Source organism: Pezoporus wallicus, unplaced genomic scaffold (assembly GCF_028554395.1).
Source record: "Pezoporus wallicus isolate ANWC-B61680 ecotype Strahan unplaced genomic scaffold, APGP_CSIRO_Pwel_v1 contig_7506, whole genome shotgun sequence".
Taxonomy (NCBI): Eukaryota; Metazoa; Chordata; class Aves; order Psittaciformes; family Psittacidae; genus Pezoporus; species Pezoporus wallicus.
Window position 1 is genome coordinate 666,495 of NW_026637546.1, and position 16,963 is coordinate 683,457.

General features: G+C 37.1%; 1 protein-coding gene across 6 annotated transcripts in view; it reads right to left on the reverse strand.

The window, feature by feature from the left end:
- SMARCA2 (SWI/SNF related, matrix associated, actin dependent regulator of chromatin, subfamily a, member 2) overlaps nt 1–16,963 on the reverse strand; it is a 110,598-nt gene that overhangs the window by 33,592 nt on the left and 60,043 nt on the right. For all 6 annotated transcript variants that reach the window (XM_057406086.1, XM_057406089.1, XM_057406087.1 and 3 more), the window contains 6 exons: nt 14,464–14,550; nt 13,420–13,466; nt 11,053–11,219; nt 8,249–8,412; nt 5,550–5,777; nt 2,448–2,525 (listed from right to left, as the gene is read on the reverse strand). In XM_057406086.1, coding sequence (XP_057262069.1) covers nt 2,448–2,525; nt 5,550–5,777; nt 8,249–8,412; nt 11,053–11,219; nt 13,420–13,466; nt 14,464–14,550 — 771 coding nt within the window. The remainder of the gene's footprint in view (nt 1–2,447; nt 2,526–5,549; nt 5,778–8,248; nt 8,413–11,052; nt 11,220–13,419; nt 13,467–14,463; nt 14,551–16,963) is intronic.

A 16,963-nucleotide genomic window follows, 5' to 3' on the forward strand; every position in this document is an offset into this window, starting at 1 on the left:
GCAAGCTGCACTGAGAGAAGGCCCAAACGGGATAGATGGGATAGATTTCTCTATTGTTTACCAGAGAACTCCAGTGAAGTCAGGGACATCGTATTATAATAAGTACATGAAATGAATGCTGAACCTCTTTTTTTATCCCTGATGACCATGTTTATAACTCTAAGACAAATACTGAACACTAAGGCAGTATATGTTGTCGCTGTTTTCTGAAGTAAAAGCACTCGGGAAGAAAAACCAAAGACATTCTCACACTGAGACTAAAAGATACATCCAACCATTTGTTTCTTCTCAGGATACTAACTCAAACTACTTTTATCTCTGGAAAACCTCTGGTCCTATCTTCCCATACCTTACCAAGTATTTTTTATCTATTGTTATATATGTCATTGTTTAATAGCCCACTTGCACACATCTTCTTTCGGAACACTGTATTTAGCTCTACAGCTACATTTCAAGATCTACACCAAAAAATACTTCTAACATGAAAAGTGAACACAGTACAGGTTCTCAAGGAACCCATCTACTCTCTTGCCTACTGTTTTGGAACTGTCTCCACTTTAAATAAGCAGAATACATGCTTTAACACCTCTAGGCCTAGTTAAACAAACACACCAAAACACATAGGGAATGAGGTTCCACAAATATCACTGAGGTAACGAGTATATAAACGTATACTCGTTTGTGCCCTTTATCTGACTAAGCAAGACCTGAAATATTGATAAAAATAAGACAAACAACCCTGACTGTCAAACTTATTCTTCAGACTTTTCTAATCAGTTTATTAAAATAATAATAAAAAAAATTACTAACAATTAAGATTATTTTTAGCCAGTTAATATTTAACTTCACTGTTTCTATCAAGTATTTTCAAACCCCTGGCTTTCAAAGCATGCTAGCTGTGCATCTTCAAATTTTTATTACCTACTACTAACTCTTTACTCTCCCATAAAAACTTTCATGTAAATTGGTATGAAAAGCATAAATTCAGCCCACACAGCGCTAAAACTGTCTTCACTCTAGGCCCTCAACTGTTTAACTGAATGGTTAACAGCCTTCAAACTTGATCCAAAAAGGTAACATTGCAGACTTTTGCTGTAAATAGACAAATTCATCAGATACTTTCAATCCACGGATTAGTTCTTTCCTTCTGGGTCTGAAGGCGAAGTACTGAGAAGCTTTTTACAGCAGCAGATCCGTTTTTGTAGAACTCAAGGTACTTTCAGCAAATAGTTTGGCTGAAATTTATCATTTTGGATGAAAGGACCACCTCTTGGTTTCCTTGCCTGCAAATCACTGAAGGAAAGTTTTAAAAGACAGGTGTTCGTAAGCACTTCTTTTCTGTGCGGCCTAGCTTTAGGGGTTTCAGCTCTTCTGAGGTAACAACCAGTGAAACTGCACAAGAGGGCTAAACTGTCAAGACAGCAATGACAGAAGGCATTGGCCACATGGGGGACACATGGCCTTTGCCAGCTGTGCACCTGAACCAACAGGTCCCACTTTGGCTTGTTGCACTTCTGTAAAAGGACCCCTGCACACTTGTGTACAGTGACATTTTACAGGTGAATCCTGGAGACATTAAAAACCTGTTGTACTATCAATGGTTGTTTCTGTGGATACCACCCAATATACTTTCATTCATATACATATGAGTATCTTTCTTGTTTCACTTTGCAGAACAAAGCACACCATGTAGTATTAGAGGGATGGTACTTAAAAGTATAATAAATAAATATAAATACTTAAAAGTATTCTCCTGTTGCTGTGTCAGTGATGTTCAAAGGTCTTCCAGCAATCCCCACACTGTACACACACTAAAAGGCAAGAGCCATGCCTATGCTGACATTTTAGTAATTATTCCATCATTATTGTAGCAGCGCTAACAAAAAAGAAAGTACTAATAAAACTGCATTGCTTGCATCTGAACCAGTTGCTAGCTCTACTCCAGTAACTGTTAGACAGTTGTAGCAGCAGAGATACAGCTAACTGGGCCTTTGACAAAACCATCAGCAAACCCAGTTAGCTCACAAAGTCAGTCCACTAATCACTAATCAGTCCACTAATTTACTATCTTGTTAAGTTCCCATCTCTGTCTTTGCCAATATCATAGACCAAAAGTCAGAAGAAATGTTGAAAAATTAAAGTATATTGTAGTATTAGCAAGCCAAACTGGGACTATTAGCTTTGCACTGTAATTTCTCAGATCATGCCAAACTCTTCCTCCAGGCTGTCACTGTTCCACTACACTGTCTGCAAGGATCTCCGAAGTCTTTCTGTCCTGTGAAGAATCCTTTATTAAAGCAGACTACTGTCATTTCTTCAGACAAACAATGCAAGTAAATAAAACCTATTCCTCCAACGAAGTTTTCTAAAATTTGCACGACAAAAGGGTAAGGCCTTTGTCAAAAACACCACAGAAGATACTATACTTATGATAATATCACCCTTACCATAAAGAGATCAAATTCCTCCTCTCGTCGAGCAATCATCTGATTCAGAGTCTCATCATCAGGAACTTCATCTTCCTCCTGGTTACACACATGGGTAAAGGTATTAGAAAGAAGCTACATGCAATTTGAAGTAACAGCCTCCATCAGGTCAGTCTTACTGACCTTCCTTCTGTCACAAAACCTGTGAAACATGCAAAATGAACCTAAAGCTTTTAAAGTATTCAGCAAGTCAGAAGTAACACAAAATGGACATAAATCAGAGAGACAAATGTGACTTATTACCACCTTCATGAATTCAGAATGAGGAAATGAGCAAATACACAATCAGGAAATTTTGGGTTGTGGTTTTCCTGGGTCAGAAGCACAGTTAGTGCTTCAGTTAAAATATATGCATTTCCGTTCTGCTGTTTTACAGTACTCCCTCAGAAATACCACTCTGCATCTTGAGGTCTTTGCTGTCAAAGCAAGAAGAATGAAAATGTCTGGGTGAAATAAAAAAACAAATAAACAACAACAGTAACAAAAAACAACAACAACAACAACAACAACAACAACAACAACAAAAAAAACAAAAAAAAAAACCAAACAAAACACATTGTTACACTGGAACATACTGGTTCCTGCATAGGGCTTGCTGAACCTGTATTACAGTTTGCTGCAGACTTCAAATTTTTCATGAAAACTCATGCTTTGTACTCTGTGAAATGAGAGTACAGAATGCTGCATATGGCACCAAAAAAAAATAATGTTATGTAGCTTTTGTTTTTTCCAGAAATAAACAGAAAATACCTTTACCTATATCCACAAACCTCATTTTCCTTCTACTGGCAAGATTTCTAAACCTCAGAAAAAAAACCATAGTTCTTATTAATGCAATTTGCAACAAATGCCTCTGTAGCTTCATGAACATGTAATTTAAATTTTAAGATGGAAAAAGGGACTGGGAAAATGGTAGAGAGCTAGTTCTTCCCAGTTCTAGCTAGTGCTCCTTCAATGTTCAAATAAGGAAATTAACATAGTTACACACAGAGAGAAAAAAAGAGTACAGATCCTTTCTTTTATGATCAGTGAAGAAAGTCACCCTCATGAAAGTTTTCCATGCTCCCTGTCACTTCAAACAGAGCAACCTGTGACCTGAAAAAAATAAGGGATCCCACAGCACAAGCCACAATGTCAGCATCATCTGTGGTTGGTTTGACTAATCCTGCTGCCAACCAGGAAGACTTGGCAGAAGAAAAATTAGCACCCATTCCAACAAAAAAAAAAGCCTCCAAGTTACTTCAAATGACCAGTCATACATTCCTGTCATTCCAATATATCTTTCTAAATACACACAAATTACCTCCTTGCTTTATCTAGTACTGCTATCTCTCATTCAATATTAAAAACTTTGTTTTCAGTGCTGTTGCAATGAAGAAGGAATGGCTGACCAGGGCTGGATAATGCAAATTCAAACCCTCTTACTCCATCAGCATTTTCAGTGTTTAGGCAAAGTTTTGCATGGTCTCTGTCCACAAAGAAATTTTATTGGAAATCTTCAACTTCAGCCTGTTAGGAGTCAGACTGCAATACTAATGCTTAGTTTAAAGACTGACTGGCAATCAAACCTTTGTTAAATCTGCACTTGCTCAGGACAGCAGATTAAGTGCATCTGAACAACACACAAGAAGCAGATTGCTCTGAAGCCATGTATGAAATAAAGCATGTCAAGTAGGCCTGAACCACAGTTCTAACTTTTGAAACATTTTCAGATAAGTATTTTCTAGAGCTCTGAAAACGTAACGTATTTATGTCAAATTTAAAAACAAATCCACAGGCCTATTGAAAATTTCTATTGGTTTCAAGTTCATCTATCTACTCATATAGATGGTGTTTGCTGCTTGAGAACTAGTTTTACTTGATCAAAAATGATACATATAAATCATCCCATTCCTGAATTCAGACCTTAAATAAAAGACAATTGCTGGTAAACTGTTTCTCAGCCTTTCTCAATACAAAATCCTATCTTAAAGATGTACTAGCTTTCTCTAAATTCACAAGACAAAAAAATTACACAAAAGGAAAGATTTAACTACTGAAGAAGTAAACTCCTTGGTCTTTGAAACTTTACATACCGAAGGATGCCTGTGAAACACAAACTATAGAATCTTCTTTTCTTTCAGTGTGTACCATATTCAGACATACAAGGCATATTCAGAGGCAAAATCAGGCTTGAAACCTCTGCGTTTTTAACTAGTACAGGATATTTTAACTATTATGGGTGGGGAAAAAAAGTCACTGCAGAATAGATTTCTTTTGTGTATGCCTTCATATAATTGATATGTTAATACACTCTCTCCCAAATGCAGCTTTCATTCAAAAACTGAATTCTGTTCGCATTAAGAGTCTGCAGTGACAAGCATAAGAAGGGACTTGCCATTCCACACTCACAATTCCAGTGAAGAACGCAATGAAAACACAGGCACATACAGTCAGTGATTCTATCACCTCACTTCCCACAATTATAAAGAAAGACTTGATAGCTGTTTTTATATAACCAATTGTTTCTTAAAGAGGAAGTGATAACCAGAAATCCAGATTGGACAACAGTTATTTTCCTGGCTTGTCCTAACCCCAGAGCACATCAAAGCAGGTTTTTACTCTTACCCAGGATCTAAAAGAAGCACAGTAGGCATGGTCTTTCATAATTGAACCTAGGTAGTACTAGTTGTTCAGCATGTCTGAAAATCAGATTACTTAGTTTAACATACAAACTGGATTTAGGAACTGTTTTAAAATCTGTTAAGGAAAAATTCTTTGTCTGCATAAATTTTTTTGCCAAAAATATTAAAGGGTGGAATTGGTTGAAGTTACAATGCCTAATTCTATACTAAGACAAAATCATAACCATTACATCACAATCATTACATTATAACCCATTACTGTGACAAAAAAAAATTAAAAAGAAAAAGAGAGAAAATACAAAGTTGTTTCTTTGACTGGATGGTAAGAATCTGATGACACTTCTACTTTCAAAGGAGATTACAATCTTTATAACTGATGAAAAAAATGACTTAGTACTTCCTAAAACATCCTCTTACTGTTTATTTCTAACTACCTTACCTCATTTTCTTCTTCGTGCTCTAATATAGCCTGTAGGAAGGCTCTCCTTTCATGGCTTGAAGATTTCTGATCGAACATTCCAGCCTGAATGACTTTTTGATCTACATTCAGCTTATACTTTGCAGCAGCAAGTATCTTCTCTTCCACGCTGTTCACAGTGCACAGTCGCAGGACCCGAACTTCATTCTGCTGACCAATTCGGTGAGCTCTGTCTTGGGCTTGTAAGTCCTATTAAGCAGAGAACAGAGTGTTTTATATTTTGAGTGTGCTACTGTAATTGCTCTCTGCTTAAAGGACATTATAATGCTGAATTTTTTTTGGGGGGTATAAAAAAGGAAGTACTCAAAAGGCAGTCTACACCATAGTTCACATTGCTCATGGTTCCTCATTGTTTTCTTTCTCAAAACTTCATCAAGACGCAGGCAGGGGGAGAATTGAAAGGAAAAAACATTGACATACTCTGTACAGTGCAAGTGCAGTAAGCTAAAAACTTGGTGAAAGCATGTGCAGTGACTGAAAAAGGCTGATGCACCTATTTTTAACCCTTGTATTCATGATGTACATATTTTTAACCCTTGTATTCAAGGATCATGGCTTGTCAAACCAGAATGAACCCTAACTAAAATATTTCTTGACTGCAGTAAAAGAGAGCAACAAAATTACTAGGAAAAAACCCATACATAAACTGATCTACTAAAGGTTGTAGATTATTCTTAAATATCTTAGCTAAAAATTTTTTAATCTGTTGAATCAGCTTTTAAATTGGAATATTTGCATGTGAAAAAAGCTTAAATATGATCCTACTGACTGAAAGTTCATCTATACAAGAATGAGAATCAAAGTATTTATTCTTTGGTCAGGTAATTGCACTTATAAAAAATGGAAGTAGAAAGGACAGAGGTGAAGAATTTCTTTTGTTAAATCAAAATTTCATATATTTTCTTAGAAAAAGCAAAATGCATTGATTCCTATAAATGATGGGTTTCTAATGATGCATTTCTACTTCAGCATAGTCAAATAACGAAGGGTACGTAACCTCAAAATACTACCACAGTTTTGTCCTACCTAACAACCCAGAAATTTCTTGATGTAGAGAAAAAAAAAAAAGAAAACTGGCAATTAATTTGCCTATTTTGGTACAGTACCTTGCTTTTGCATTGTAAGCTCTCTCCTTCCCACAATTCCCTCCTCAAGCATTACGTGTGATGCAGCTGCTGCAATCTAAAGGTTTATCTGAAGTATGCGTGAAGAGTGAAGATGATGCCACAATAAGAATTTGTTTATATAATAATTCTCAAAAGTACAGGAAAATGGTAAACTAAGGAAACAGAAGTTTTTCATTTCTTTTTAGTCTCACTTCCCTTAGTTTCACATGTGGCTATTGACTACGATGTGATTTGTATATATTTGCGCAACAGCTGAAAAGACACAATTATATACTTCCAGAAGAATCTAATTTACTGCCGTGGTTTAAGCCCAGCTGGTAACTCAAAACCACACAGCTGCTCCCTGCTTCTTCCTCCCCTGCTCCCAGAGTGACGAGGAAGAGAATCAAAAGAATGTAAATCCCATGGGTTGAGGTAAGAACAGTCCAGTAACTACGGTATAATACAATATAATATGGTATATACACAACTGAGTCCAGTGTAAGGTATAACACTACTACTACCACCAATAATAATAATGGTAAAGGAACTAACAAGGGGAGAGAATATAAATCTAAAAGCAGAAAAGGAAAAGAAAACAATAAACACAAGTGCTGCACAATACAATTGCTCACCACCCGTTGACTGACACCCAGCCCAACCCAAGCAGCGATGTGGGCCTTCCCAGTAACTCCCCCCTGTTTATATACTGGGCATGATGTGCTGTGGTATAGAATACCCCTTTGGCTAGTTTGGGTCAGGTGTCCTGTCTCTACTCCCTCCCAGGTTCTTATGCCCCTCTTCAGTGGCAGAACATAAGACTGAAAAAGTCCTTGATCAGAGTAAGCATTACTTAGCAACAACTAAAAACACTGGTGTGTTATCAGCACTGCTCTCCGACTAAAGCCAAAACCAAAGCACTGCACCAGCTACTAAGCAGGAGAAAAACAACTGTTACAGCTGAGCCTAGGGCACTTACATAAGAAAAAAAAAAAAGAAAAAAGAGAAGACATTAAGTGACAAAGACTTCAGTTACCTCTTCTGGCTTTCTGAAATAAGCCAAAGTGGTTTGATATCGTCTTTTCCTGGCAATCTGTATTCACTATTACCCACCCACACCAAAGCACAGTGCAAGGTCAGTGGCTCAAGCCAAGACTGCTGCACTGATACATCCTGTAACTTCCTGAGACAAGACAGCACTCCACACAGCCCTTACAAAAATATTCCAACCTACCTAATGAAGACTCAACGGGGAGCTACTTACTAATGTCCTAAGGTTAAAGAGTAAGTATAGCTACATAAATGAAGCAGGTTATAAGGCTCCTATATAATAAACATACACAGACACAGAATTATTCATTGACTGAAACCAAAAAACTGTGTGATTGCATCAGTTTGCCTTGCTAATTCCTCCCAAAGCAGCATTTTATGACTTCCCTGGGCCTATTCCTTCCCTCATCACCCCCCAGCTATATCCCTAATTTAAAGAAACAATCCAAAAAAAGCATCGTGAATTATGTGCACATTTCATGAAGACAAGTAAATAGAAGTAACCTGGTGAGGATTCCAGTCACTATCAAAGATTATGACAGTGTCAGCAGCCTGGAGATTTAAGCCTAGCCCTCCAGCCCTTGTACTTAGCAAGAAGATAAAGTATTGTGACCCAGGTTCATTGAACTTCTTCAACAGAGCAGCTCGATCCTCCGATTTTGTTGTGCCTGGAAAGAAACAAAAAAACCCACAATCCTGTCACAAAGCTGTGAATTGACATAATAGAAATACAATGTCTGTTACTAAACGTAAAAGTGGAAGAGAAATTTTAGCACGCTTGCTCTTTGCTGTCTTTGCCACATTTTCTGTAATATGGAATAAACACTGGCCATGAATGTTTTGGTCAACCGGCTATCACTTCTAAGAGGTGGACTTCTAAATACCTCTTTTAAGTACTTCTCTTGACATTTCGAAAGTGGACTTTAAAATGTTGGATAACATTGTTATACCTTTTTAGGACTCACATAAATTTCAATTCAGTATACACAAACAGAAGAAAACTCTGGCTTGATTAATGTCTTCTGGTCACAGCAGCATCTAATTATTTTTAGAAGTTACCTTCCTAGAGATTTATCAAAATGTCTGTGCTGCCTTCAGAGTGGTAATTAATGCAAAAGGATTGAAAACTCTTCAAAACTTCTAATCTTGATTGTGATGATGCACAATGGCAGAGTGAGAGCAGAGAAGGAATTCAAACATGGTGAAAACATAGACAAAGTTCTAAGGAAAACCCAAGCTCTGTACACTCTGCTGACTGGATGAAATCCATGTACTTTGACAACAATCTGTATGCATCACCTTAGCCTGGTCCACTGTTTGCCTTATATTTTTTATAGTTCTGCCTGTAATTGAAAGCCAAAGAAATTCTGCTATTTTTATTCAGGTATGCACAGAAGATGAAGCTTTTCTATTACTGTAGCAGGTTGACCCCAGCTGGCTGACAGACCTTCACTCACTCCCCTTACTCATCCATATGGGGAGAGAAAATCAGATGGAAAACCTCCTCGGCTGACATAAAGTCAGTTTTGTAAAAGCAAAAACTCTGCATGCAAGCCAAGTAAAAAGAGAAATTTATTTTCTGCTTGCCATCGGTAGGTAGCTATGCAGCCCCTTCCTGGAAAGCAGGGCCTCAGCAACTGTAATGATTGCTTGGGAAGACAAATGCTGCAACAAGGAATGCCCCTGCATCCACTTTCATTTCCCTCAGCTTTTATTGCTAAGCATGTCCTTAGGTCAGCCTGGGTCATCTGTCACAGCCAGGTCATTGCACACCCCCCAAGCTACTGGCCTTGGGGGTAGAGGAGTCCTTTGGAGATAAAGCCTGGACACTCTGCAACCACTGCTCATTAACAGCCAAAACACACACCACCAGTGTGTTAACAACCTTGCCTAGCAAATGCAAAGCACAGCACTGTATCAGCTGCTAGGAGGAGAATTGGCTTCATCCCAGCCATACGAGTACTATCACATAGCCAAACTGCTGGCCCACAGAAACCCATTCTCTTAAAAAGCACATGACTTGGGTAGAAAACACCTTCATGTGATAAGACAGCTGGACAGAATCTACATATACATGCCAGCATAGAATGATGATAATCTATAATCACAAAACTGGAAAAGAAGAAAAAACAGTTCATCTCACTGATTTAATGGATCACCTGCAAAACCTTAATGAAATGAAGGAACTGTATTTACCATACTGTGTATTTCCACAGACATTATACATGAAAAAGAATTAATTTTAAAATACATGGTCTAAGGTAATTTAAAATATTTTAACTGTAATATAACTACTCTTTCTTGAATGGAAGCATTAAAACACTAGCAGGCCAGAGGTGCAAGGAGGGTTTTGCTAACACAGTACTATATTCTTCTGCCAGTTTTGACAAAAACATCCTATGGCACAGTGAGAGAGCTCGTTTGCGTCTGAGTTTCATTACTCCATTTTACATTTGAGGATAACAGCATTTCAAGTTTTGTTTACCTTTTCTTCCAAATAAAGCATGAAGCAAAGAGTCGACTTGAAATGTTGTAAAAAGAATATTCAAAGGACCTTAAAGTCTCATTTTAGTCATGTTATTCTTCATGTTCCTATTAATCATTGTTTTTCTATTAAAAAGTTAGTCTGATAAATGCTGCTGGCCTATGTAATTACTATAATGTGTGAGATAAACATATGAAGTAAAAGTAGTATTTAAGAAGGTCAGTGTGAGGCAGAGATCATCAACATGGAAAAAAGCCAAAATGGAAACTTCTTTCAAACAGGTTTAAGCCTCACATAGGATATGCTATTTTTAGCTATTCTCCCTTCAATAATACTCCACTATGTTTCTAAATAATCTTTTCATTCAAAGGTAATAAAACATATCTACACATAGAGTAATAGAGGCTACTGACCCTCCTATGAAATTCAGGAAAACTACAAGTACTTTACTTGTCACTGAAATTCAGTTATCCTGTGGAGAATAGCGGTTGAAGTTTAATCAGGTACAAACTAATCAATTCCGCTAGAATCTAGGCAAAACACTGGCATTGTCATCTCTCATCATGAGAATACTTTCAGACAACTTACACAGTGACAACTGATTGGGCCCTTCGATTTTTAAACCTTGTTTGAAGAAGAGATCAGCCCCTGAACATCAAATCTCTATATAATCTGCATTCCAGGAACAGACCTGAGTGTCCATCAAAACAACCCCTCAAACAAATGGTTTGCAGGTTAAACAGATAAAAGTGTCAAAAAGCCCAAACTAATGAAGCATGCTACCTCCTAACTTATCATCTGTTTTTTTTTTTATGTAGCTTACCATCAAGACGTAGGTAAAGGAAATTTCGAAAGGCAAAATAGTCTTCCATAATGGTCATGAGTGATGTCATTTGACAGAAAAGGAGCACACGATGGTTAGTAGCTCGTAATTTTGGTAGAATACGATCGAGCAGCTCAAACTTCCCTGAGGCCCGATAAAGTTCGGCTCTGTTGAAAAGAGAAAGCACAGTAAATGCCAGAATAAAATGTCATTTAGAAAAGTTTTTGATCATTATTATGTCAGAGTATAACAGAGACATTAATTTACTTTAGATAAAAATTACTAATAGCACTTTTCTCTCTTTAAAAATATTTACGTTGATTAAAATGAAAAAATAAACATCCTTGTGAACTCCCGTTTGGAAAGGATTTTTCTTCAGTTACAGAAAATGTGTGGACTTTCAACCACATAGAATACCTTCCATTATGAAACTCTATTCTGTTTCATTATTTATTAAAAAAAAAAAAACATTAGTTCTCAGCTAGGTAAGCATTTTATCAGTTAAGACATTCACCTGCTAGTTTTGCTTTTAAATCGCATTTACTGCAGCTATAAGCTGTATTCATCAGGCACATGTTTGAAACAATTCCTTTTCCACTCAGTGACTATGCACAAGAGTGTGAAATATTTCAAACAGAACTAATATACAGAAATAATGGGAGGAGTTTGACAAAGGATATACTCTTTAGCCATGTAACTTTGGTAGTCCTGAACAATGTTTAGTTGCTTTGATTAGCTGCTCTTGTCTTCTATGCTATGAACTGCAAAACAGACAGCACCAAAATTCAAGCTGTAACTGAGAAAATGAATAAAACAGTATGTCTAAATCAGCATCACAGTGATACACCTTACAAAAATAAATTTCATATAACTTTTTTTAACCTTGGGTCTGTACTCTCAAAATATGATTTATCATTAGCAATGGTATATGTAAGTCCACAAGATACATGGCCTACTGATATGCACACATATGTGATCAGCTAAAACTATTATGGAGACAACTAATCTGGTATACTAGGAAAGGAGACAAATAATCTGGTATACTAGTTAACAAAACAAGTTATTAAGACCTGAACAGGAAGGGGGTCAGATGGTAGATGCACACGTTTCTTGTGTGTGGGGAGAACGGCTGATACACCTAAGGCTGTGCTGCCATTCAGCAGGACCTTGATAGGCTGGATTACTGCATGGAAAGAAACCTAATGAGGTTCAACAAGGGCAAGCATAGAGCACTTCACCAGGGGAGAAAGAACCCCAAGTACCAGTACAGGTTGGTGGCTGACTTTCTGCAGTTCAGCTGAGAATGACCCGTGTGTATTGGTGGATGACAAGCTGACTATGAGCCGGCAGTGTGCCCTAACAGCCAGGATGGCAAACACCATCTGGGGCCAGCAGGTCAAGGAAGGTGATCCTCTCCCTCTACTTGACCCTGGTGAGGCCATATCTGGAGTCCTGTGTCCAGTTCTGGGCTACTCAGCACAAGAAAGACAAGGAGCTACTGGAGAAGGTCCAGCGGAGGCTATGAAGGTGATGAAGGGTCCACAGCATCTCTCTTAGAGAGGAGATTGCAGGAGCTGAGCCTTTTCAGTCTAGAGAAGACTGAGAGGGAATCTGATTAATGCATGTAAGTATCTCAAAGGTGGGTGCCAGGAGGATGATGCCAGACTCTTTTCAGTGGTGCTCAGTGACAGGACAAGGAGCAATGGCCATAAACTGAAAAACAAGAAGTTTCACCTCAACATGAGGAAGAACTTCTTTATGTTCAGGGTAGCGATGTAAGAACGGGCTGCCTGAGGAAGTTGTGGAGTCTCCTTCTCCAGAGATATTCAAAACCCACCAGGACACATTTCCATGTAACCTGCTCTAGGTGGCTCTGCCTTGCACTAGATGATCTCCAGAGGTCCCATCCAGCCCTGACAATTCTGTGATTTCTAGGCAGGTGCATACAGAAATGCCAAGAAAAAAAATTTACATTTGTTTCATTTCAAATAATGGGAGAAATGCTACTTTAATTCAGAATAAAGATTGTAAAGATGGAAAAGCAGAAGACAAAAGTCACAAGAAAGAGAAGAAAATTCCAACTGCTGTCTCTGAAGAGTCATTTCCAATGAATTTCAGATGTTACCTAAGCTATTTCAAAATAAGGATATGGGATACGTGAGTATCTCTGCATGTCTTCCTGAAAGAGATGGAGGCTTATAAAAAGCTCATGTAACACCGCTAGTACTGTTATCTTTTGCTTTAGATATGTGCCTCTTCCCTTCCATAAACTGCTTGAACTTGTTAGCATGTACCTTCCAGAAAAAGGATGTGATACATTAGTTCCAATACAACAACATGAATAGGAAGAAAAAATGAAGGAATTACCCATTGATGACACCATTTGAGTAGCCTAAATGTTCAGCAAAGGACTCCTGCAGAGTTATAAGCAATAAACAGATTATTACAAACTAAACAGTAACACAAAATTATACATTCTTACATAAGCTGATTAAATATATGAGCATTAGGGTTTGAGTTTCTTTATGGTTATACTCTTTGAATCCACCTTGCAGCAAGTGTTCTGCTTTATGTCTTCTTTAGCTGCTATTACTTGAAATTTATGGTTTGCAGAAGTAACTTCTGCCAGCGTACATTCTACCAGATTACAAATACAGCAGAACCTAATTAATTCATACTAATTACTGGAAGAGCCAAATTACTCAATTTAATTAATTAGCATACAAGAAAGCAAAGAATGAAAACGACAATAATACATCACAGTAGGTACTTAATTATTCATTCATAAATGTATCTATATTCCAAATATTTATGCCAGTTTCTGTCTTTCCAGATATATTATTATATTTATGTACTTTGGGTCCTAATGAGAGATGCTACTTAGATAGGCTGAAAAAACAGGGTGGATAGAATAGGACAATCCTGGTTGATATTTGGAAAGATTAGCAGCCTGCTACTTATAAGTTTCTTAGACATAATACTTTGAACTAGTGTCTCTAGATTGCATATTAGGTCTAGGTAGAGATTAAGTTGCTCTGGAACATCTTAAATTAAAAAACAAAAAAACAAAAAAACCCCAACCCAAACAAGCAAACACAGAAAACTACCAGAAAAAAAACAAACAAAAAAAAAAAACCCCACCAAACCACCACTTCATTTTTTTAAGACACTGCCTCCACAACATTAAATGCTTTAAAGCTAGACTTCAGGTCATCAATAAAAACCTGGTGGTCGGTCCATTTATTTCTGAAAATGGACCATACTGATCGTGGTTTTCAAATGCTTTCTTTTCAGCAGAAATAAGGTGGACAGAGATGTCTTTTCCCATACACATAAGCTTCAACAGCAGTTTGCTATTATGTTAGCCATCTGAATAAAAACAAGTCTCAAAATCAAACCTGTCAGTCTTACCTCAATATGTTGAAACATGTATGGGTGATTGCATATCTTTCTCAGTTGCATGATAGTGTTCATAAGAGTTTTTGCCCCACCTTTCCCCTATGGGTACAAACAATGCAAATTAAATGAGGCATCTAATTTCTTAGCTTATTAATGAAGCTTTTGAAAGATATTGTTAAATGCAGGCATAAAAATACTTTCACCCCAAACCTGACCACCACATCACCAATGAAAAAAACCAAAACCAAAACACAAAAAAAAACCCCCAACAACAGAAAAAACAGAAGCTACTATTCAGTTGCCTTGCTGTATAAATTATCTATCATAAGTATGCCCTGTAAGAAAAAAGAAAGACCTGGAACTAATCCGTGAACTGCATTATGTATCTACCTACAATTTTCACAATTGGAAGCAGAGCATCTGCTGTCCCGCATATTGCCGTATTGATACTGTTCATTACGAAACCTTACAAATTCTGTAAGGTCTGAACTCTCTAACAGAAATCTGCTCTAGCCAGATGATTTTCAATCTACAGCATTTCCTTCCGTCTGTTAACTGGGTTTCTCTTTCTAGGCCAAGTAAAACACAGGGCCACAGGCAGCTAAAAAGGTAGAGATAACCGAATCTTGTGAGTCATATTAATGTTTAACAAAATATATTCTCAAAATCTACTCTGCAGATAATCTTTTTCAGAACCAGGACAAACTTCAGGCAATAGTCAATGGTCCTAGCCTAAACTCTATGTTTAAAATCTAATTGCAAAAGGTGGATACAAGTTTGAGAACATCCCAGTGTATTAACATTGCCAAGCAGTTGTTGCTGTCAGATACCACTTTGCTTTGTTGTAATTTTATGAAAATGTAATCAGAATGGCTGCAATATTCCAAGCTTACTGTAAGACTAATTCAGATGTATTTTAAAAATGTCAGCAAAAGGAATTTAGCCATTTCCAACAATAAAACTAGGGAAAAGTACACTATTTGATCATATCATGTACTAGTAATACTCTACTCTTTCCTAGAAAGACCAGTGAAATAAATTCCATCTAGAGCAGATATTTTATGCTTGAAGGGGGTGCTCCACAAATCTAAAATTTGGTTTTGTTCCTTCCAAAATCCTCTCTAATTTGCTCCTAAATGCAGTTCATATTTGTTCTAAGAGTAATTTCCTAGAAATTTCCAGCTTGATAAACTCTCTGTAGTCTTATCTGGTTCCAGGCAAGAGCTGCAGAAAGACAGGATTTTTTCCTAACACAGTTCTTTGATCACTGAAGCCAAGCATTCCCAACAAGCCACCTCCCTCTGCTGACAACAGGTATCATGGATAAAAAAAGCTGATGAACCAGTTAAAGAAAAAAAAATAATCAAGAGAGGGTAGCAAGAAAGTAAAAAATTTTAAGACTCTTGGCAAGAAGGGAAGGCCAGGGAGGTGTTCAGAAGACAGCAAACAAATGTATGTTGTTTATAAAACAATAAAACAGCTTATGATCTTTGACCAGTTCAAAGGTTCTGATCTGGTGAAAGAGAAGAAAAGGATCTGGAAGAAAAGGAAGTCTGCCTGCGATACAAAATTAAATTTGTAGGACAAAAGTAACGACATCAACCCACAAAGTGATATTAAAATAAAAGAATGTAAATTAATGTTTACAGAGTATTCAAACTATTAAGATGAGTATCAACATCCAGTGATAAGAACGAGCTTTGTTTAGAGTTTGAATAAGCACCAGCAAGGAAAACAATCTCACCGCACAAAACGAGGGTAAGATAAGATACTGAGCAAAAATATCACCCATTGTACCAATAAAACCTGCCAAAGGATGGTAGAAAGACAGGATGCGATTGCACTGCATCAGTAATATACATATAACACAGTGCAAACACACTATTAAACACCAGCTGTTCTGCAGTACTTATTAAAGGTATTTCACATTTATTATAATGTGAAAAGCATATACACAAGTAGGTGATGAATGGCAACTTTTTACTCTGTACTAACTGGATCAAGTCCCATGATTACATAATCAGTATTTACTAATTCATACTCTAAATCTGACTATACAACTTTGAATCTTACTGTTCTCTTAAAAGAATTATGTCACTAACAGATCTTGCAAGTATGGATAGAAGCTGGTTAAAACAAAGCTTATACTTATCTAATTGCTCTGAAAGACAAGATTTATGACTTTCTGTAGCCAGCACAACCACAATCATAATTATCAAGTACCACACTGGATTAAACTCAGCCAAGGGAAATGCTGGTTCTTTTCAAACACTGCCTGTTTGTAGAAAGGGACAGTAATTATAGTGAATACAAGTAGGATCTTTTCCTTGTGAATAGAGAGCATGAGCTGTAGTCTTTTAAAACAAAAAGCCTGACAGATGTCTAATGATGTCTGATAGATATCATTTTACCCATGACAGATATCTGCAGAAACAGCCTAGAGTTTCATAAAACAGAAATCATACTGCTAGCATATTTAATAATACATTGTTTCCCAAGTGTTTAGTCTTTC